The following is a 23,902-nucleotide window of genomic DNA, read 5'->3' as shown; positions in this document are numbered from 1 at the left end:
AGGTGTGGTTAAAACTAGTAGTACAAGTTCTCTGGATGGTTCTAGCTAAGCGCTACACACATTTTCCATGACCGAAATGACACAGCTAGAATAAAATGTACGGCGGGCTGACAAACCTGTGTATCTGGTCAGGGATGAAATGCAATGTTGTAAAAAGGCTTGATGTGTTAAGTCATTGAAAGATTCTGATAATAATAACGTTGCTATTATGTTGTTAACATTCCCCTTGTGACGTCTGTAAGCATTGAAAGTTTTTTTTTTTAACAAGTATTTCATTAACATTGTAGTTGTGAAGTTACGACATTGGTGCATCTCCTTATAGTGTTTTAGGAACCACCTTTCCACGCCCAACTTGAAACTGCATATCAGTCAGTATTATGTAATGTGTCTAAAATGGCATGTGTGCATACAATTACCATAAATAGTATTATAAAACATTAGTAAGAGAAAGAGAATTCACTAATTTTGTACCTATAAATACAAAAACTTAAATTTTGTGAAATATTATTGCAATTTAAAATAACAGTTTTCTATTTTAATATACTTTAAACTGTAATTTATTTCTGTGATCTGCAGCTGTATTTTCAGCTTCATTACTCCAGTCTTCAGTGTCACATGATCTTCAGAAATCATTCTAATATGCTGATTTATTATACATGTTGGAAACAGCTGCTGCTTCATATTTTTTTGGACCATTCATTATTTCTTTGATACTTTTTTCAGTGTTCTTTGATAAATAAAAAGTGAAAAAGAACAGTGTTTATTCAAAATAGAAATTTTGTGTTACAATATACACTACTATTAAAAAGTTTGGGGTCAGTAAATTTCTTCTTTAAAAAAAAAAAAAAAAAAAAGGAAATTAATACTTTTATTTAGCAAGGATGCGATTAATGGATAAAAAGTGATAGTAACGACTTACATTGTTAGAAAATATTTTTATTTGGAATAAATTGTTTTTTAATTTTTTATCCATCAAAGAATCACAACAGAAGCACAACCGTTTCAAATCTGATAATAAATCAGCATATAAGAATGGTTTCTGAAGATCATGTGACTGAAGACTGGAAGAATGATGCTGAAAATACAGCGCTGCATCACAGAAATCAATTATATTTTAAAGTATATTAAAATAGGAAACCAATATTTGAAATTGCAATAATATTTAACAATATTATGTTTCTTTCCGTATTTTTGATCAAATGAATACAGCCTTGATTAGCATGCGACTCCGTAAAAAAAAAACATTAAAAATCTTACTGATCCCAAACTTTTGTACACACAATTTAAAAAATTGCAGTTATAGGATTTTATTTTTATTTATTTAGTTAGTGTAATACAGCTGTGTCATAATTGTTCGACCTCTATTCAACATTGCTGTTTTTAAGTCATTTATTTGAGTGGTAGGTAAGAGAATGGTGTAAAAACACAAATAAGCCTTTGAAACTCTATATCAAAACTCAATCCGCTTGAGCGGTTATGCCTACATACATTTAGAGTATGCTTAAGTATAGCAAATATGGCAAATGTGCTCTCACAAAAGCTACAGAGAATAAAGTGTAGTCTTTCGCTACAAAAAAAAGACACTCAAATTTCCTAGAGACACAGGTGGCAGCCTTATTCATGGGTTCAAAATGTATTGCACCAGAATAACTTTGAGGACAATGTTTGATCAGAGCAATGAGGAAAAAAACCCCCAGGTCATTTTGGCAAAGATTGTGATGTCTTTGGTGCAGAGACTGAAGCTGATGATTACAGCAGGGTAAATCCTAATCTACTGAAGCCTGGTGCAGATTGCATTGTAAACTAGGAAAAGTGTAATGGAGAGACTGCAGAGAAACTTGAGTTTAAAGATGAAGCAGCAGGCAGACAGTGGCTGTTTACTGACAAGCCTTAGAGGAGCCGTGCATTAAAACAGATCATTTCAGGAAGAGGGCTAATCATTTTTGCACGTTTTTATTATTATAAAGTTAACTTTATTACCATTACAAGTGTCACGATGTTCAGCTGGAGTGCCCATGAGCTCTTCTAGAGGGCACTCCATCCCGGACCTTTTCCAGTGTTTCATGGACTCCATTTCCCATAAGACCTTCTGCCAAGGAACCGATTACGGACACACCTGACTCCAATCAGGAGGACTATAAAGGACACACACAATCACACTAACATCGTGAAGTCTTGTTCCACTGTGAACAGACACTACTGAGTGTTTTCCATGTGTACTGTAACTAGGGGTGTGCGATATTGACAAAATCTCAATATTTTCTGGGATTTTATTGATAATAATTAGACTATATTCTGCTGAATGTGTTATTCTGCTGATATTTTAAGGACTTATGTGGACAGCTGACACCTAAAGTTTTTGATATTCTTCATATTCTGTGGTGGTATAAAAATTTATCTTTTCCAATAAGTTTAAATTGATTTTTATATTTTATGGGCATTTTTACCTTTATAAAGCCATTTTTTCTAAAAGTGTCGTATGTTTTGAGTCCAATTCTTACATTTAATCAGTGAATTATTCACCTTGGACTGTTTCCTTGTTTTTGTGATTGTTCGCTGCCTGTTTTTGGATTACTCTGTCTTGCCTTGGATACTATTGTTTGTTGGTGTTCAACTCTGCCTGTCTTGACCACGATCTGTACAATAAAGCTAGCAATCAGATCTCATCTCCGTTGTCACACTCTAGTCCCGTTACAACAAGTGAACATATCGAAAGGAAAATATTAATATATCTGTAACAAATTATATGTCATGATTTAATACAAAAATATGAATGTTTTCAAGTATTTAATTATCATTTCATGATGGTCTAAGCAGGTCTTACAGGAGCACGCTCATGCAGGTTTTCAAGATGTTAATAGATATGTTCATGTTGCACGTGATGGAAGACAATGATGTCATGCAATGTTTTTTAAAGACCATTTCCTTCTTCCTGTTTTAAAGCATTATCAGGTAAAGGTTATGTGGATGTGATGTGCATGTTTTACATTTGCACTAGATTACCTTTTGGTATTATGGAATGTAATGTCATGTGACACTCAAGACTGGAGTAATGATGCTGAAAACACAGCAATCAATTACATTTGAACAGATATTCTCATAGAAAACATAATAAACTGTAATTATATTTCACAATGCTACTGAGCTAATAAATGCAGATTTGGGATCATCCCGATCATTGCTTTTCTATGAGTCATGGCACTTGTACAGTAAAAGATGTTTGACCTGAAGCTACATGTCGACAAATTTTATAGCACCCTTCTGCCATCCAGTAGGAAGTTTGGGTACGTGGCACAGTTTGGGCCAAACAGGTTAGAGGTTCCCTAAAAAGACTGCAAACAAATGACTAAGGAACGCTCCATTCAAGTTTGTGATGGCTCTGAGATAACAAACTGATGTTTCATGTTTCTAACTCCTGTTTCTAGACTCATAATGCCTTCATAGCATGCTACAAAGTTAGTTAGTCGCTTTGTTGACATGTCCTTGTTTTGCATCAGTACTTGGTCAAAGCATAAAAACATAAGAAAAACGTTTAAATCAATGGCCACCAAATCAATATCCCTTACCTCAGAGGTCTTCAACCCTGCTCCTGGGGACCCACTCTCCTGGAAAGTATTTCCAACCGGCTTCAGCACACCTGCCTGCAATTTTCAAGCAGTCTTGAGGAGCTTGATTGGCCGCTTGCTTCAGGTGTGTTTGATTAGGGTTGTAGCTAAACTCTTCAGGATAGTGGGTCTCCAGGAACAGGGTTGAAGACCTCTGCCTTACCTTAATAATAATAATATGATTAGTGGCAGGTTAACTTTCTACTAAGCAACGTTCATAGCCGTCTACATAAATAAAATATTGATTATATCCAATTGATTCTTTAGGTGTTTTTCGGGTCATTCCATGCCAAATCAACCAAATTTCAGAAACTTCTCTGCTTATATTTTTGATTTTGCTAACATTTTTTCTTAAGAAAGATAAATGTGTATAGTGATGTAAGCCAAACTATTAAATGTCATTGATGTATATTCACTGAGTAACAGAGGGCAAAAATGACAATTTTCACCTGAGATTTGAAGCCAAATTACAGCAGGGTACAAAAGACCTCAGAAAGATCCAAAAGCATCACAATGTTATTTTTACACAGAGGTCTGTAAGTAAAATCTTTAGCTATTTTTATTGCATTATATGCCAATGGTGAATGTTCAAAAATGGGTAAAAAGCACCTTTCAGGATATTTTTTTTTCCTTCTCCAAAGTTTGCATGCTTGTAACTCAAGAAGTATTAAATATGTCTTAATGCCCTTTTAGATTTTGCTTCTTAACAAATTCAACCAGAGGCCACATTTTGAAAACACAATCTGTTTGCAAGTAGCTTCAAGATCAACACTATCACTGACCTGCAAGCCTCAGATGTACTCACTTACAGGCCGTGAGGCAGAATTCAGCTGTCTGCCTGTAAACTCAGACTATCAGATCAAACAAAGGCGTTTCTGAACGCACCGACGAATCGAGTCATGAATCGAATCTTTGAATCCGGTTCACTTTGATGAGTGGATCGAATCGAATGACGATTCAAAACTCAGAGGCCCCTTTACTCTTGAAATGAAAAACAAATGTGTGAATAAGACGCTTTAACAGCTGTTAAAAGACAACTTAATTAATTTATTTATTAATTTTCAGTAATATTTAAACATGATATGTGTATGGATAAATGTTTTATAGTGTATGTATGAATGAATAAATGTTAAATACATTTTAATCACATTCAATTATGTGACTAATGAACCAAACATACCATGAAATGTTAATGTAATTAATGTGTGTATTGCAGTGCTGGGTGTGTCCAGTAGGTGGCTGCTGAAGATTCAAACACACACCGAAGAAGAAGAAGAAGCTGCTTCCGTCACAACATCCGTCACACGACTCCGTGCTGTTTACTTCATTTAAGGTGAGTCATAAAAATGCCTCTTTTTAAAATGTTTATTGTGACTTATTCAACTTAAAACCAACGTTTGCTCACACCGCTGTAGATTAAAATTATGCTGTGGAAGAATCGTGTTTCCACGTGTGTTTAAAAGAAAGGAGGAGTTATGAGAAACTTACTCATTAATTTCTGCTCCACAGTTCTATGTTAATATGTGATAACGAGTCGTTAATGCCATTGGTGTTGTTTTACCCCACTTCATGTTCCTCTCATGTTCGTTATTCATTGAACTAAAGTTGAATGTTGTTTATACGAAACCAGGTTTCTGTCTCAGTTTATGCTCGATTTTAATTCGAATGTGTGTTTATAGTAAAGCACTAAAATAATAAATAACCTTTGAACACATGTTCATGTTTGATAGTTGGTTTGGTCTTACAACCTCTCCAGAAGATCCTGTGACCCTGAAGAGTGCAGTAATGATGCTGGAAATACAGATTTCATCACAGAAATACATTACACTTTAACACATATATTCAAAACTGTTATTTTAAATAGTAAAAATATTTCACAACATTAATGTTTTCTCTCTGTTTCACGTCGTGTGATTGGCTTGTGCTTCACAGATAATCAAGAGCTCAGGATCAAAGCCTGAGTTGACAGAGAAAAGTTGATGATCAGCATCAGCCTGAATGGATTGGTTTGGTTTTTCAGCTTAAATGCAGCTAGCATCTTAGTGCAGGCCTCTAGTATTTACTATTTAGGCTTCAGACAGATAAAACCAGAAGAATCAGCTTTGTTAATGTTGAACTGTGTTTTTACAGGATGTTTAGGACTCCACACACGAAGATGTGCTTAAATCAGCTCAGACTGGTACTGATGCTCAGAGACAGTCATGAACAGACGCTCTGCAGCCGCTCTTCTTCATCGAGACGCTTCTGCTCTAGTACTGCTCTAGCACCTCCTCACAGCCCCGTTTCTAGAGGATTCTCTGATGTGTTGGACTCTCCCAAACATGTATGTCCACCGGCCACGATACAGATACAAAGCCCCACTAATCGAAGCAAATGTCAGAATTCTCCTGAAAGCAGTATTAAAAGATGCTGCTACGCCTTAAAACGCAGCACAAATAGCGCGAGCATCTTCCGTTGGTTGTCTAACATGGCTCCAGACTCAGTGCAGACTCGCGGGCTGCACAGAAACACCCCTCGGCGGACTGTGATGGACGAGTGTTTGTCTGCAGGGAACGAGGCTCGCTGCAAACGCTCGCTGCAGGCTAACGCTGCTCTGTACGCGCGGGAAGCCAAGAGCTGGGCTGCGGTGCTGGTGTGTCTGTGTGCCGTGAGCGGGGATCCCACGCTGCTCTTCACCCTCAGATCTGCCAAACTGAAGGGCAGGCACAAAGGAGATGTCAGGTATGCCCTCACGTCCAGAACTAAAGCTCCTCTGAACTCATTTTCATCCCTGTTGTGCTAGTTTCGCCGGCGGAAAGAAGGACCCGTATGACAGGACTGTAGTGAACACGGCTCTCAGAGAAGCGCGCGAGGAGCTGGGAATCCACATCACTGAGGATAAAGTGTGGGGTGTGCTCAAACCGCTGCGGGATATGGTGAGCGTGCTGCACTTTCTGCTTGTTTTTCACAGTATGTGTGATGTTGAGTTGAAGGTTTTGAGTAATATTTCAAATCTACGAGGTATTAGGCTGGAAGCATGCTTTACTCAAGTAAGTGAATGCGGACACGAGTGTGAGAGTCTATTTAGGGCACTATGAAATCCGTTTAATTGTTTTTCCAAAACCAGAGCAACTGTTGGACCACAGTGTAGTTCAGTAGCACCTTCAGGAGACAGACCACTTGCTTAAAGGGTTAGTTCACCCATAAATTCAAATTCTGTCATTAATTAGTCCCCCTCATGTCATTCCAAACCCGTAAGACCTTCGTTCATCTTGGGAACACAAATCAAGATATTGTTGATGAATTCTGAGAGCTCTCTGACCCTCCTTTCAATAGCAATACAACTGAAATTTGCGCAAAGAAAACAATAACATTTCTTCTCCATTCTGCCATTTTGGACAGTATCCCAGAACGTAATCAGCGTTGTTTACGTTTAGCATGCACAAGTTTTATCCTGAATGTAAACAACACTGATTAAATTGTTATTATTGTTTTCTTTGCACACAAAAAGTATTCTCGTAGTTTTTTGTAGTCAAAATTGAAGTTGAACCACTGACGTCACATGGATTATTTTACCGATCTCCTTGCTACGTTTCTGGGACTGGGAACATTTCAGTTGTATTGCTGTTGAAAGGAGGGTCAGAGAGCTCTCAGAATTCATCAACAATATCTTGATTTGTGTTCTGAAGATGAACGAAGGTCTTACAGGTTTGGAACGACATGAGGGGGACTAATTAATGACAGAATTGGTTTTAGGAAAAATGTCACAGAAACCGTCAAGAAAGGTCTGGATCATATTTCACCCCACCAAAAAAATGGAAATAAAAAAACAGTTCATTATATTTATGTAATAAAAACACTGATTTTCTGTTGGTCATGATGGTCCTTAAAAGTGGTGCAATATTAGACAGCCAGAGATTCTCTGAGATTCCCCCATTTGTATGTTTAGGGTTAATATACTGCAACAGAGTGAACTGTACTGCTGTTATGAAAAGCCTCCAGTGAAATCAGAAGTGATTGTTTTTACAAAGCACACTCATTTGAATGTACGTTTGGGATTTAACATTGTTTTTCTCTATCATCTTTACCCAGATGATTGTTTTAAATATGAGTCTAATATAAATGTCATTTAATTTAACATCAGTGCTTAGAATAAAAGTGTTCAGATGCTTTAAAGATTGGTGGCATGTGTGGAATGTTTATTTTTTACAGCAGAGATCTGCTCAGTTCAGCAGATGGACATCTACTTTCCTGCAGTTTAATTCCAGCTATAATCAAATTTACCACAACTACATGATCCTTTTGAGTGGAGTATTCATCTTACTGTTGTCAGTTTCCACAGAGAATAATTTACTCTGTAAATAAAATAATTTTAATAAATATTTTATTCATTTCAAACTAATTAGCTGAAACTTACTGTTTACTCAGCTAAACTACTTTCTACATGTAGCTATATTTAAATAATAATAATTTAAAGATGACATATTATGCCCCATTTTTACAATATGTAATAAGTCTCTGGTGTCCCCAGAATGTGTCTGTGAAGTTTCAGCTCAAAATACCCCACAGATCATTATTATATCATTTTGAAAATGCCTATTTTGAGTGAAAGCAGAAACACTCTGATTTTCGTGCCTGTGTCTTTAAATCCAAATGAGCTGCTGCTCCCGGCCCCTTTCCAGAATAGAGCTGCACCATTTCAGTTCGTACCTGCTAAAAAAGGTGCTGTTCATTCAAAAGGCCTCTCTCTGTGTGTCCTATGCCTTAGCAGACAACATGAAACCCATAAATAAAATAACAGAGAGAAGAATAATAACAGTTATTCACTCTTATTTTTCAATGTTTCAAGTGATGCAGGGGGGTGGGTGGGGGGGGCCAGATTTGTTATAGGTTTAAAGGTGTCTGAGAACCACTGGAGTAAACTAAGTTCTCATCCACACACAAGTTTGTTAAAAACACATGAGTTACAAAAACAGTCAGTTATGTCTGTGAAGGTAAACAAGTGGCGACCCTAATTAAGATCATTGCATTTTGGAATGAAGTACCCAGTGTGTACAGTGTGCTTAATGCTCATATTGCAAATTTATCATATCACTCAGGTGCTCTATACATACAGAAAACATGTATACTTGAGCACATGCATACTATACACTAAAGAAATACTGTAAGTCGTATGGGAATAAGAAGAGTTGTCAGAACCCCATGGGAAGAACGAGACACACAATGGTATGCTTCATATCTCCTACTTCTTCCAAGTTTATTGGTCAGATACAGTTCATAGACTCTTCTTATTAGCATTAATCATAGAACAAAAACCTTCAAAAGTGATTTGATAAACAAATGAACAAATCAAGGCCTCCTATTTCAGCTTAGCATATATGTAGAAGTTTTTACCTCTACATCATATACAATATGTGACCCTGGAGCACAAAACCAGTCTTAAGTCGCTGGAGTATATTTGTAGCAATAAGCCAAAAACACATTGTATGGGTCAAATTTATTGATTTTTCTTTTATGCCAAAAATCATTAGGACATTAAGTAAAGATCATGTTCCATGAAGATATTTTGTAAATGTCCTACTGTAAATATATCAAAACTTAATTTTTGATTAGTAATATGCATTGCTAAGAACTTCATTTGGACAACTTTAAAGGTGATTTTCTCAATATTTAGATTTTTTTGCTCCCTCAGATTCCAGATTTTCAAATAGTTGCATCTCAGACAAATATTGTCCTATCATAACAAACCATACATCAATGGAAAGATTATTTATTCAGCTTTCAGATGTTGTATAAATCCCAATTTCGAAAAATGTACCTTAATGACTGGTGTTGTGGTCCAGGGTCACATATGTGGACCTCTTTTCAGAATTAGATGTAATTTTTTTCAAAAAAAAAAAAGATCATTTTGTAACAAAAAAAAAAGTGACTTAAAAAGGCAAGGCAAATGTTCTACAAAGAGAAGGGGAACTTGTGTCCAGTTATCTGAGGCCCTTAATATCCTTATAATAGCCATTTTAATCAATTAAAATTTGTACTGTATTCTGCAAACCAACTACCTAAAGCAAAGGATCTTTCAGTAGGGATTATGAAAAAAATCATAAATCATAAATGCGATCATAATCTGTTTTAGTCACATTAGTATTTATTCTCTTGCACTGAAGCATACAAATCTGAAAACTGCATTGCAATCAGCTGTTATTCTCGGTTGTTCTGCTAAGGAAGAAATACCAGCTCCTTGTGAAGGTGCTGCTTGAGCCAGGGCATCAGAGGGAACACGCTGATGTGGAAATCTCGTGCATTGAGAGGCCATTCTTTCACATCTGTCTGCGAACTGTCACAGAGCTGCTTCGTGCCCCAGCTCACCACTGCCACCTGTGGGACAGGAGCAGAAATAAAATGACTCCAGAACTTCTCGTGTTACTTATGTAACCATGGCTCCCCGAGAGGTAACGAGACGTGTCCCCCTCTAGGGGACACTTTGAGGAATGCTGCCAGCATGACCGATGTTGGAAGCACGTGTAAAACAACTCCAATTCTTTTGGTCCACGTGGCCTGTGACGTCATAGGCAAGAACCCAAAAGTATAAAAGGGGACCTGCTGAATATGTCAGCAACTCGGTTGTTTGCGGAGACGTAAATAGGTAGGCCGAAAGCATGGCGAGGGGACGCAGCGTCTTGTTCCCTCTCTGGGAACCAAGGTTAAATGTGTAACCCAAGACGTTCCCCTTCAAGCGAACTTCAAGATGCGTCCCCCCCTAGGGGACACTTTGGGGAACGATATCCAATCACACCATGCGGAGGCGCATGCCTGTCCACCTGGTGAGAGAGCACCAAGGAGGTGCCCGACATACACTAATCCTTCCCTCAGAAAGGGGCCAAGCCACTGACGCCTCGGACCGCTCGCATAACTTGGTAGAAAAGAGGGAGTCTGATTCCAGATAAGGGGGGGAAGACCCTAACCACGCTAGGAACACAACCATCCTCACATAGAAATGCTATGTGAGCAATAGTAGCCAGGATACATAAGACCACCGAAGAGACTGGAAGCCTAGAGGAGCTGAAAGATTGCTACTAACAATCCCAACTAGAACACAGCAATCTGCAGACAGCTACATCCAAAGGGTCTTATGAAATGAACCTTCCTAAAAGCTGCCCAGACCAAGGGAATAGGCTATCTACAACCCTAGCAGGGGAGATGGCACTGTCTAAGCAAGGGCTCAGGGAGACCACTACTTAAAGACCCTAAGAAGGGGAGCAGTCACTGAGCTAGCATATAGCTGTTCTCAGATTGCTATATACCTTGGAAGGGTTACCGGAAGGGGGACCGACTGAAACTACCCAGACCGCAAAGTGTGGGCTGTCTACTTACAACCCTAGCAGGGGAGACAGCACTGTCTAGGAGAGCACTACTTAAAAACCTTTAAGAAGGGGAGCAGTCACTGAGCTAGCACATAGCTATTCCCAGACAGCTAGCCCAAAAAGTAGGTGAATCTTACTGTGAAGCTGCCCAGACCAAAGAGAGTGGGCTATCTACTTAAGACCCTAGCAGGGGAGATAGCGCTGTCTAGTAGGGCTGCAACAACGAATCGATTAAATCGATAAAAATGGATTACTAAAAGAGTTGGCAACGAATTTCATAATCGATTCGTTGTGCCGCGCGACGCGGAGACGTTTGATTATTAAAATAGTCTCTCTCGCGCACTGATGCTAGCAGAGTTCGGCGCCTCATAGACAGCAAGACAGGGCAGAGCAAAAATTAAAAAAAAACGAGCGGAGGTAGCGGAAAGATACATGGCGGAGGCAGAGAAATCCGTGCGACCCAAGTCATCCAAGGTGTGGGAGCATTTCACACTAAATAAACATGCGAACAAAAGCGACATGGCATGGCACGGGAGCACCACGGCAATGATCCAGCACCTGAAACGCAAACATGTTGGAGTCTTTGATGAGGAGGAAGGGAGTTCAACAGCAGGGTAAGTCACTACAGAATCCTACTTTTGTTCCGTTTTGAAATGAGGAACGTAATGTCCCTGGTGCTGGTGTTTACTCATTATCCAGCTTGACAAGCATGACAAGTTAGCGTTAGCTCGTTAACAACAGTAGTAAAGCAGGGGTGGTATAGTTACTTTGCACTTTGCATTGCAAGACTAAAGACATGTTTTTATTCACTCACCTTTTTTGGACCATTCATTTTTCAATCTGTTGTCATGTATAGCTACACTGCAATAAAAGCTTTTCTTACTTAGTAATTTTGTCTCGTTTCCAGTCCAAATATCTAAAAAATATTAAATCAAGATTACTAGACAAGAAAAATGGCATGAGAAAATTAAGTGATGCTTAAAACTTCTGTTTGAGATTATATCTCATTAAGATTATTTTTCTTACCCCATTGGCAGATAATTTTGCTTGTTTTAAATAAACAATCACTTAATTTTGAGGTGTTTTTTCAGAAAACAAGACAATGTCTTATGCTATTTCATGTGTCTAGTAAATGTATCTTGATTTAAGATTTTTTTTATATTTGGACTGAAAACAGGACATAACTACTAAGTTAGAAAAGCATTTTTGGCAGTGTATATTCTGTGCTTTGTCCCATATAGGTTATTATTGACAAATATATTTGTGTGTGTTGTTCTTTTATAGCACTTGGACATCTTAAGCTGTGTTTAAATGTGGTGTATAAATGAACCTTGCACTCTATATATCTATATATTTGGCAGATGTAAAGCATACGTGTATGTTTTTTGTGTTAGTCCATTTTTATTTTATTTTATTATTATTATTATAACAGCTCAGGGATGTTCAAGGAGCAACATGTTTGTGAACTTTCAAGATTTTGTGAAGATTTTAGTTCTGTTTTTGAATAAAGGGTTGGAAATGAATGCTTTTCTTGGTTTTTGTTTTTGATTCATCGATTAATCGAAAAAATAATCGACAGATTACTCGATTATTAAAATAATCGTTAGTTGCAGCCCTACTGTCTAGGCAAGGGTTCAAGGAGACCACTACTTAAAACCCCCCAAAAAGTGGGTTTAGAATAGCAGATTCCAAGACAAAGACTTCAGCACTAACCTGAGACAGCTTGTGCCAAGGGGTATCCAACCCAGTCATAGACACCAGGCTAAAACACAGCTGCCCTCAGACCGCTATATTCCAGAGCAAAGCAAGCTTGAGCTGGAGCATAACCATCCGCAGACAGCTACACACTGAGCAGGGACTGTTCACTTAAATCCCTCAAGAGGGGGAACCGTCTACTCAGCCCAAACTTACCAAGCGGGATTCAGAGGGACCGCCCACTTAAAAATACCCAGAAGCCTGGGGAGGCAGCCCACTCCTAAACCCATCCGGCTTAACTCAGGAATAGAAATTCCCCATAACCTCAGTGCTCACACTTCATCGTTATAGTAACACGAGCATTATCCGTGGCAAAAGCATTATCTGCGATGTTGTTTTACACGTGCTTCAGACACCGGTCATGCTGGCAGCATTCCACAAAGTGTCCCCTAGAGGGGGACGCAGCTCGAAGTTCCCTTGAAGGGGAAGTAGATTTAGGGTGCTTTCACACTTGGTTTGCTTACCTGGTCCGAACCAGAGTTTGATTGCTCCCCCTGCCCCCGCTGGACTGCGTTCATATTATTTAATTTGGGTCCGAACCGCAGTTCGTTTGAGTCATAAAAGCCAGCAGCTGTTGACCCCGTTGCTTAGTAACGACAACGCAAGAGAAGGCAGCAAAATGCATAACAAAATGCATAAAAAACCGTATCGGAGTTCACTTGAACCGTACCCCAGACCACCCTTTTTAAGCGGACTCAGGTACGGTTCACAGGTGCGCACCAAAAGTGCTAGTGTGAAAGCACCCTTAACGTAGCACTTTACAACACTTCAGTGTGCTCTCTGGAGTCTTCTGCGTCTGGTGTTTTTCCAAGTCAATGAGAAACTAAATAGAGCTATGGCCCTGCAATGGGTAGGCCTACTAGTGTGGCTTCCCTTGTGGAGAACAAGCTGTGGATGAAAACTTCTTGCAATGGCAAAATGTTACCAGTCACGTAGTGGCAGTTTGAGCAAGAATTTTCCAAGTAGGTTGATTAGTAAATAAATAGTGATGGTCTTACAGTAAATTAAATATATTGAAATTGCTGCTGCCTGCTGTGATGTGCAGTCATGATAAAATATCTTCCAGTTCAGTTTGCATTCACATATTAACCAGACAACTCTTTTCTGCTCCCTGCTGCCACTTCACTTCCTGCGTTTCTTAACATATCCTGGTGATAATTAAAGCCAGCATGAAATGGAAATTCACCCTAGAAATGTTGTACTTCCTGCCAATGATAAAGATTCTTTAAAGAACATGTCATTGTTTTCCATAATTTTACCTCTGTAGTAAGAGCAGCTTATTTGTTTTAAAAAGAAATTTGAAAATAAACTCCAAAGAACTCACTTGGAAATATCGCATCCTCTTACGCAGAAAGAGAGGTCCTCCAGAATCCCCTGCAAAGAATTACACACATCATGTACAGTCTAACCTGTGTGGATATAAATATATATTCCATTTCTTCATGCAAACCTTTACAAGTCATTTGAACTCTGTTTTTCTCTGTTCCTCCAGTGCACATGAACCTCTCTGTGATCACTTCTAACAGGGATGCGGTGCTGTGCTCAGGAATGATGGATCTTGCCTCCTCTAAGCATGAACCTCTCTGTGGATGAAAGGTAAATTATACCATTATAAACATAAACAATTACATCATGCACTGAATAATTTGTCAAATGGATCACAAATAATCACATAACCTTTGCTGACAAAATCCCCCACATAAACAATGTAACATCTGCTTATGATCTTTGATGGTCGTTGGGACTTTATGTCTCAAGAGACCCCTTTTAGCCTTTTGACATTTGCATATAATTCACAGACCTGGCCCCACATTCGACCTTTATATGGGTGCTTAATTGCCAATGGTTGTCCACCCACTGTCAAAAGATTGACTGTCAGACTGACTGTCTTTCCTCTCCATCGGACTTCAAACACATTCCAAAGAGACCCTCAGTACCAGACCTGGCTGACCAGTGGACTACCCCCCACGATTACAAGATACATAACACACACACACATAGAGACATTTCCTTTATTTAAACCATAATTAATCAGTTACAAAGGTATCTGGTATATGCATGTGTTGTTTGTATGTTTCCTTATTATATTAGCCTAGTTACCACTCGTTTTTCATATTAGTAAGCTCTAAACACTCATATTCAGGCGTATCTCTGGTTGAATATCTAATCTGCACTTTATTTCTCAAACAATGATGTACACTATGTGAACATGAAATCCACCATACAATTTTTACTGTACTGTGGGAAAATTTACACCAATTCGCCAGAACACTCATAAAACATGCAAATGTGATGTCAAGTGGGACAAAGAAACACTTTCCCGCTGAAACTATGTGCCTTGTTATTGGTCAAACTAACCAAAATGGGTGTTACAGGGAAACCAGATAAAACTTCTCCCACACCCAAAAGGCGCCATGGAGACACACATATCACCTTGGAAATCTCGCGGCTCCCCTTTCAGGGGGAGGCTGAGCTTCTGGCAGTTTAAAGTCCAGTATCTTTGTCGATTCACTTCGGACCAATCAACCCATGGCTGGAATAACGAAGCTTTCACTCCTAAAGGAGTTCATCAAGAATCTACGTATTATACATGCACCAGGACACTTTACTCAGCACCAACAAAACCAATATGCAAGTAACCGCTTGTTAACTGTTTAGATGCGCTTCTAGGCTTCGACCCCTTTTAATTAAGGTGATGTGGTTCTCCAATGGTTCTAACAGGTTGTGTTTAGCTGATGTGTTTACCTGCCATTACACTCTACTCTCATGCGCGCGGCCGCTCTCTCTCTTTCTTTCTCCATGCCTTCCTTTACGTTGGCATCTATGTTTAATGTGTGTATGTTTGTGTCTAGTTCGATGTTGCATGTTCCCCAGTAGTGTAGTTTAATAAACATCCATATGCATTCACGCTTGGTTGTCTGTGACTGCTGCTCACAGAACGAGGTCACTTCAATGTTCCGGTTTTGTTATGTGCTCTATGAGCAATGTATTAAGGAGGAAATTATTTTTTGTGGCCAGAGTCAGTCAATACGATGAACAAATCATCTTATTGTACTATTAATGCTATAATTCCTGAAGATGAATATATAATTGATAACAACCCGTTATGATTGTTCATCTCACTTTGAGCTAATTTGCTACAATAATTTTGTTAATGTAGACATTTGAACAGTTGAACATTACAAAATGTAGTAAGGTGAATTAATTGTTTTATTTACATTAGAACATGTGTATTACCGACAAAATATATTTCTGTAGACTATAGGCCAGTTTGGCATTCTGTCCAATGTAGACCTAATAGGAATAAATAAATATGTGACCCTGAAACACAAAACCAGTCATGAGGACAATAGGACAATATTTGGCTGAGATAGGGCTGGGCGATATATCGCATGTGATTGCGTAGCTTGTCAGTAAACTACCACGGCTCTATGTATTCAATGCCGCTCCATTTGAAGGTGATGGAGATTTACTGCTAATCACGAAACCGGCTTTACTGACACGATGCGCATGATCATCGTGTTTGATATAGACTATAAACTCTATATTGATATAGAGATACAACTATTTGAAAATCTGGAATCTGAGGGAGCAAAAAAATCTAAATACTGAGAAAATCTCCTTTAAAGTTGTCCAAATAGAGTTCTTAGCAATACATATTACTAATCATAAAATTAAGTTTTGATATATTTAGGGTAGGAAATTTACAAAATATCTTCATGGAACATGATCTTTATTTAATATCCTAACAATTTTTGGCATAAAAGAAAAATGGATCATTTTGACATTGTTGGCGATTGCTGCAAATATACCTGTGCTACTGATGACTGCTTTTGTGCTCCAGTCACATATAAAAATAAATGAATGAATAGATAAATAGAAAAAGACAATTAAATTATCATACTGTCAGTCCTCTGTCGTGTGTGTCATGTGTTCCCGCCTCTTGTGTCCATATTTGGTTTGTTTCCTGTCCTTGTTAAATGTAATCATTAGTTAATACTTGTCCGGCCGTGTTTGTCTAATTTGTCTATGATTATCCCTTGTATATAGCTTGTATATAGCCTCAGCTTCCGAGCTAGCCCAGGAGGGCTTCCTGTTCCTGTGGGTTGTCCAGTCCCAGTCCTGCTCCGTCATGTACTGTTCTGTGTGTCTAGCCCCGGAGGGCTCCTGATACTCCCTAATGTCCCCAGGGAAATTTTGGGGGGGTAAAAGGTTTCCGGCTTCCCGAAGACCATTCGCCATGACCTCCTGAGCTCCCAGCTCCGCCTTGGCCTCCGTCTGTCTGTTCCACTCTGGAGGTCCCCGTGCTGTGTTCTGGTCCGTGTCTGTCCTGAGGGGCCTCCAGAGCGCCCACCCCCACCCGGGACGAGCCTTTCGGGAGGGGGGAGTTATGTCGTGTGTGTCATGTGTTCCCGCCTCGTGTCCATATTTGGTTTGTTTCCTGTCCTTGTTAAATGTAATCATTAGTTAATACTTGTCCGGCCGTGTTTGTCTAATTTGCCTATGATTATCCCTTGTATATTAGTCCTGTCTGTTCAGTTAGATTTCGTCTGGTCTACTCGTTACCCCCGGTGTTTCCTGTCTGTAAGCCTTGCCTTGTCCTGCCATGTCTTGTCCTGAAGTCTTCAATAAAGATTATTATTTGAGTTTACGTCCTCGTCTGCGTGGTCCTGTTTCCTCCTCGTGTGTGCACCGTGACGCATACAAAATTAATTCAGGATTAATTTAATTAAAAATTTATTTATTTGTTTTATCAAGTAATTTCTATATTTTACATGCATTTATTTGTTTATTTCAAATCAGCTGTCTCAGAAACCAAGAATCTTAGGCCTTTCCTGAACTTCACTAACATTATAAGTGTCTCAAGGCAAATAATAAAAAAATAGTTAAGATACCTTTTAACATTTTCATTAATGTTAAAAGCATTCCATTCCATAGATTCCATTGCCCTTTGTTTTGAATGCAAGAATGGATCTCGTGTTAACGGCCCCTTGCTTTTTCAGTGCTGCCTGCTCTGAGACAATTGCATCTGCTGAGCCACAGAGCCCTGCATGACCGCAGTTTCTGACCAGCAACTCTCCCTAACCCAAACACTAACTTCATTAAAGCTCCAACATAATGGAACCCACCACTAACCTCACTGAGGCTGTAATCTCCACCCTTACCTTCAGTGAGACTGTTGAATATGGGCCATTCTACAGAACTGGTTCAGAGTTGGAAATGTATTGGGGGGGGGGTCTTTTCCCACACATTTTGTATTTATACAAATTGTATAAAATCCAAGGTACATATTTCTAGTAATTGTGCAGTTAATTCGCATATTATTTTTTTTTTTTTTTATAAATTTTGGAATATTTCTCCTCTCCCCAAATTTGTCACTACCGAAACACAGTAATATATAATTTAATAAGAAGGGTTATATGGACCCATGAAGATTTTGCTTACATCTACATTGTAAATATATATATTTTTTAATTTTATTAAAACGTTTTCAGAGGTAAATCAATAACAATTGCAATTTTAGCTATTTCAAGTGTGATTTATGAGATTTGTTGTATTTTGAATCCAATTTTTCTTTGTAAAATGCAAAACATTAATCATACTGATTTCAGAGTTAAGGATTCATTAGTTTGAATATACACTCAACCAAACACTATCATAACATCTTGGTTGATAATTCAGTACACTTTATTTTTGATAAACAACCATGTTTCTGTAGTGACTGCACATTTTCGGTAGTGACAATAATGCTTTGGTAGCGACCACATCACATTACAGAATTTTAACCCACTACAAAAAAAACAAAAATACTAAAAAATTGCATAACTGTACTAAAATTGTATTTATTTCCCCCAAATAAAGGATTATGTGTTCCCTTTTGTCACTACCGAAACAATGATGACGTTTTAGTTCGGTAGTTACAATTTTAGATACTTTTGAACCTAGCTCAAAGATGATAATCAGCACATGGTTAGTTAGCACACTTCTGAACAGTAATACACATCAGAATCAGAATGAGCTTTTTTGCCAGGTATGTTTACACATACGAGGAATTTGTTTTCGTGACAGAAGCTTCCACAGTGCAACTGAATGACAGCGACAGAACAAAAAACACAGATAATAAAAAGAGGAATTAGAAATAGAGCAAGTAAATAAGGAATAACAATATACAAATTGACAATTCTATGTACAGGTATATAACAATAGACAGTTTTGTATGTACAGGTAAATAGTGTGTGTTCCACAATTATTGTCAAGTGTTCATGAGATGGATTGACTGAGGGAAGAAACTGTTCCTGTGTCTGGTCGTTCTGGTGCACAGAGCTCTGTAGCGTCGACCAGACGGTAACAGTTCAAAGAGGTTGTGTGCTGGATGTGAGGGGTCCAGAGTGATTTTACCAGCCCTTTTGCTCACTCTGGATAAGTACAGTTCTTGGAGAGTGAGGAGGGTTGTACCAATGATTCGCTCAGCAGTCCGGACTGAGGTCAGATTTGGTAGCTGAGCTGAACCAGACAGTTATTGAAGTGCAGAGGATGGATTCAATGATGGCAGAGTAGAACCGTTTCAGCAGCTGCTGTGGCAAGTTGAACTTCCTCAGCTGGCGAAGGAAGTACAGCCTCTTCTGGGCCTTTTTAACAATGTCTGCAAATATTTTGAGTCTATTGGCTCGTTTCCACCGAGCGGTACGGGTCAGTACAGTACGGGACCGAACACCCTGACCCAGCTTGCGTTTTCACCGCCAACAGTACCCTTACTTGATAGGCGTGGTGTATGCCGGAAAGTAGCGATCGACAATAAAGCGTGACAATAAGCACAACTCTGCCTCTATTATGTCAGTTTTAATGAACAATAATAGCCCTTATAAAAGTATAAGTTCAAAGTATAAGAGGCTTATATAAGAAGTCAAACGTATGCTACAAAGTCAGCGCTGTACTACGGTAAAGTTCAAAATAAATAAAAGTTCAACTTTGTGCTCAGTCAAAACGATATGACCAGGAACAAATAATAGATTCACGAGACCACGAATGCCTGTTAAATATACACAAAACGAATTGTATCTCATGTTTAATCACTACAGAGACAGCGGCAAATGTCTGAAGGACTAGCCAAGCGTAAGGCTACTCGAGGCGGATACATGAGCACTGAGCGCCCGGTGATCGCCTGGAGCTCCAAAATCGGCATAGCAAATCTTTCAGACTTTTGAACACATTTACCTCAATGATGAGACCTATCTACTCACATCTTGTAGCTATGAGAGAGGGGGACACAGGAATAGTTCCTGATCATAAATGTAGGGTGTAGTTAAAATCAGTCTCAGCCAATGGACTAAAACATACACTGTTTTGGTAGTGACATGAAAATGCGATTTTTTTTTTTTTTTACATTAAGTTTCATAATTTACAAAGAAAATATAAAATGAATATTTTTTGATAATTATTTTTGAGATATATTTTTTAAAACAATGGAATAAAATGCAAAATTATTTCAATATAATTTTCATAAGTTGACATTTGGAGGTTAGGGTTCAGGACAGCCACCTCCCAATTGAAAGTACCAAATAAAGAGTGTTTGTGTTAAGTGTTAAGAAATAGGGGTTTATAAAGAAATATGGATTTGTAAGGACTCACTTTTGCACCAATATGTATGCGGGTGTTTGATCGATGAGATCCCTGTCTGATGAACTGAGCCGGAGTCTCTTCCAGATGCAGCAGCATATTCTCTGAAAACAAGCATTCGTTTGGTTATAAAATGATTTTTAGCTACAGATTAAGAGTACGAGTATTCTTTAAACTTTGATGTTATATGCTAGAATGTCTTCATAACAATATATACAGTATTTATTGAATTTTATGAATACTCACTGTGCTGGTCACATGTAGCGTCTGGAGCCAATCGGAGAGCCCGATTTGACGAACTGGTACAAGGCAAACAAATGGGCCTGTGTATAAAGTTATAGATGTAATGCATTAATTGGCAAGACAGAACTAGATGTCAATAAATCCGCAGGCAATCCACATGATGCATCGTTAACCTTTGAAATCTCAGGTTGTAGCCTACAGTTTTTGGGATTGCACGTCCTGTATTTTAGAAAAGATTAATCACTGTCTGGCCAACAGAGATTTTTTTGCTAGTACTAAAATGCACAGTGAATGTATATTAGCACTGTCTGTTGTTTGCTTTTAGGATCTTATAGAGCTGTTGGATCTGGAAATGCTAAGGTCAGACAGCGGGTTGGTGAATTTTTAATGCAACCGAATGAAAAGTAACAGAAGCTGAATCTTACCTTGCATTCTTAGATATTGTAATATCACTCATCCTAATCAATGCAATGTCGTAATCATAAAACTCTTTCACATTCTTGTCCTTAAGGCCTTTCACATCAAACTGTGGATGAAGAATCAGCTCCATGGCTTTAACTTTGTCATTACCTTTGTAAGAGAATCGAAGAATAGTAAATAGTTTCGCTGATTGTTTGACAGCAATAAGTTAACAAGAAATCCCAGCTGACCAAATTTACTGTTCATGGTCTTATTGATTCATCTCTGCATGCTATTCTAAATTACAAACTGCTTTTTTAATCTTTTATCAAATTGGCTTTCTTTTTCAGCCAACTTTATAATTGATTATTTTTGTGTGGAATATAGCATTAGTTACCTTGAATTACATAAACAAAAAAACAAAACAAAACAATTCTTACCATGTTGAACTGTTATATCTGCAGCACTGGCTGTTGATACAGATTCATCTGAATCCACTTTTATTAAGCAGTGTGCAGCTGTCAACACCATGCTCTTTGTCAGTATAGACCCTCTGCATACTCGAAGTCCCTGGATGACAGAAAAACTGCAAAAATATAATCTACCATCTAAAAGCAGGTATGCAAAAGATCTAAATGCAACAGTTATTTTATAAACAAAACAAAGATAATCCATAAGAGAAACATCTAACAGCATAAGCAACACAAGACAAAGAACTAACCAATCTGAGAGCAAGATATACACAGGATAATGAGAACAAAACTAGAAACAGGTGAGCAATGTAATCAAATCAAACCAACAAATGAGAAGCGGGGACAAGAAGATCACAGGAAACAGGAACAAGACACAGGAAAACTAGGCAGAACGAACTAAAAGTCCATGAAATGGAACATAACTGTGTTTATCACAAGTTTCATTAAAACTCTTGACGTGAATTTACCAACCCAGGTAATATCCACGTGCCAAGGTTTTGTAGTGTAAGTGGTTTCAGATTTGCCCTGCTTCTCTTGTGCCACTCCACACTTAGTCACAGCAGAATCACCTGGACGAGATGGAGGATATTTACATTGCGGAAATACAACATTGAAGGGATTGCATCTTGGAAGGGCAACAGAAACCAGCATACATCTTCATAGTTGAAATCACATTCATTTTTACAACTGTTTTATTGGATACTGTGATTCTACTGAGCAGACAAACCACCAGGGTACTACAGATTATGATTGGAGATAAAAGTTTGGTAACACTTTACAATGCAGTGGCACTAATATGCATTAATTCATGCTTAACTAATGCACAGATAATCATGAGTTAATGTATAACTCACGAAGAACTAAAACATGTATTAATGATTACTGCATCAGAAATTAATGAACATTCTGTATGATTCATTAAGTAATCAATAAATTGTTACTAGTTAAATGTGTCAAAGTATTAATTTCCTAATAACATATTATATTAGTGTAAATTCATATGTTAATTACCACAATGGTTTGAAGCATTATTATTTCCTTTATTTTACCAGGATAGTCCCATTGAGATATAAAATCTCTTCTTCCAGGGAGTCCTGGCCATAGAGATCATTTGGCGCATCGTTAAATGAAAAATATGTCAAAAGACGTCCACAAACTCTTCAGCAGCTGGAAACCTATATCAGGCAAAAATGGACCAAATTTCAACACCAAAACTCCAGAAACTCATAACCTCGATGCCCTGACGTCTTCAAACTGTTTTGAACAGAAGAGGAGATGCTACACCATGATAAACATCCCCCGGTCCCAACTAACTAACCTGTAGCAGGCATCAAATTTGAAATGACGTTGAAATGAAAGTTTAAACATTTATGTTTTCTATGTTCTATTGTGAATAAAATATTGGCTCATGTGATTTGAAAGTCTTTTAGTTTTCATTTTATTAAAATTTAAAAAACGTCCCAACATTTCCAGAATTCGGGTTGTACTTAACAATTAGCTAATAGTTCGGTCACACTTTATACTAGGTGGCCTTAACTACTATGTACTTACATAAAAAAATAGTGGTTATATTATAATTGCAAAACACTTCTGCTGCTATTGAGGTGGGATACGGGTAAGGTTAGGTACAGGTTTGGTGGTATGGGTAGGTTTAAGGGTGGGTTAAGGTGTAAGGGATGGATCAACAGTGTAATTATAAATGTAATTACAGAAATTAATTACAAATGTAATTACATATAGGTATTTTTAAAAATATAAGTACAATGTAAAAACATGCATGTACACAACAAGTGCATTGTATCAAATTATTAATTTAAATGTAAGTACATAGTAGTTAAGGCCACCTAATATAAAGTGGGACCAGCTGCCTCAACAAGTAAAGTCATAACATAATGATACCTTTGCAAATCATTAGCTAATGATTAATTAAAGCAGACAACTGGAAATTGCATGGCTTCAGCCCAATGTGGTAATTAACATATGAGTTTACTTCATTAGTTAATATAATGTTATTAGGGAATTAATACATTATGACACATTTAACTAATAACAATTTATTGATTACTTAATCTATGAATCATATAGAATGTTCATATAGAATTAGTTGCTGATGCAGTAATCATTAATAAATGCATTATGCGTTATGCATTAACTCATGATTATCTGTGCATTAGTTAAGCGTTATTTAATGCATATTTGTGCAACCGAATTGTAAAGTGTCACCAAAAGTTTCATATAATACCTGCAATTGTGAGTTGTTATTGATGCTGTTTTTAAAAGTGAATCTACGGTGCCTACAGCTTATCCTGATTCTACTACTGCTAACCCTAGTAAGCATTACTCCTGTTCAGCTCATATGATCTTACTGAAATAACAGTGAGAGGATTGATAGAAAGAAGCAATATTCAAATAAAATGAAGCTGAAAATAAACAAACAAGGCACCCCAGAGGTTCTCTGATATCTGATTAC

At 37.9% G+C, this 23,902-nt stretch overlaps 2 protein-coding genes across 13 annotated transcripts in view; one reads left to right on the top strand and one right to left on the bottom strand.

Moving 5' to 3' along the window:
* The first annotated feature begins 4,870 nt into the window (after nucleotides 1–4,870).
* LOC306851425 (uncharacterized protein) lies at nucleotides 4,871–23,899 on the top strand. Of its 12 annotated transcripts, none has more exons than XR_013782495.1 (7): nucleotides 4,872–4,938; nucleotides 5,362–5,928; nucleotides 6,155–6,326; nucleotides 6,388–6,520; nucleotides 14,193–14,296; nucleotides 15,076–16,753; nucleotides 17,226–17,639. XR_013782495.1 is itself a non-coding variant. In XM_079387637.1 (6 exons), the coding sequence occupies exons 2-4, from the start codon at nucleotides 5,737–5,739 to the stop codon at nucleotides 14,269–14,271; spliced, it is 768 nt and encodes a 255-aa protein (XP_079243763.1). In that variant the 5' UTR covers nucleotides 4,875–4,938; nucleotides 5,362–5,736; the 3' UTR covers nucleotides 14,272–14,296; nucleotides 15,076–16,753; nucleotides 17,226–17,639. The 12 variants fall into 12 exon arrangements, 7 of the variants coding, with proteins under 7 accessions (XP_079243763.1, XP_079243765.1, XP_079243764.1 ...); XR_013782497.1 differs by having other exon boundaries at nucleotides 4,881–4,938; nucleotides 14,227–14,296; XR_013782493.1 differs by lacking the exons at nucleotides 15,076–16,753; nucleotides 17,226–17,639 and adding an exon at nucleotides 22,485–23,899.
* The window catches only part of LOC306851424 (complement C2), a 35,631-nt gene continuing 21,436 nt past the window's right edge, over nucleotides 9,708–23,902 (bottom strand). The window contains exons 12-19 of the mRNA XM_079387632.1: nucleotides 21,904–22,001; nucleotides 21,400–21,529; nucleotides 20,986–21,130; nucleotides 20,564–20,640; nucleotides 20,330–20,421; nucleotides 14,151–14,283; nucleotides 14,025–14,074; nucleotides 9,708–9,959 (exon numbers count right to left, since the gene is read on the bottom strand). Coding sequence (XP_079243758.1) covers nucleotides 9,801–9,959; nucleotides 14,025–14,074; nucleotides 14,151–14,283; nucleotides 20,330–20,421; nucleotides 20,564–20,640; nucleotides 20,986–21,130; nucleotides 21,400–21,529; nucleotides 21,904–22,001 — 884 coding nt within the window. The 3' untranslated portion in view covers nucleotides 9,708–9,800. The remainder of the gene's footprint in view (nucleotides 9,960–14,024; nucleotides 14,075–14,150; nucleotides 14,284–20,329; nucleotides 20,422–20,563; nucleotides 20,641–20,985; nucleotides 21,131–21,399; nucleotides 21,530–21,903; nucleotides 22,002–23,902) is intronic.

Source organism: Barbus barbus, assembly GCF_936440315.1.
Source record: "Barbus barbus genome assembly, chromosome: 31".
NCBI lineage: Eukaryota > Metazoa > Chordata > Actinopteri > Cypriniformes > Cyprinidae > Barbus > Barbus barbus.
The sequence above is the reverse complement of the archived record's forward strand: the minus strand, read 5'-3'. Positions and strand labels throughout refer to the sequence as shown.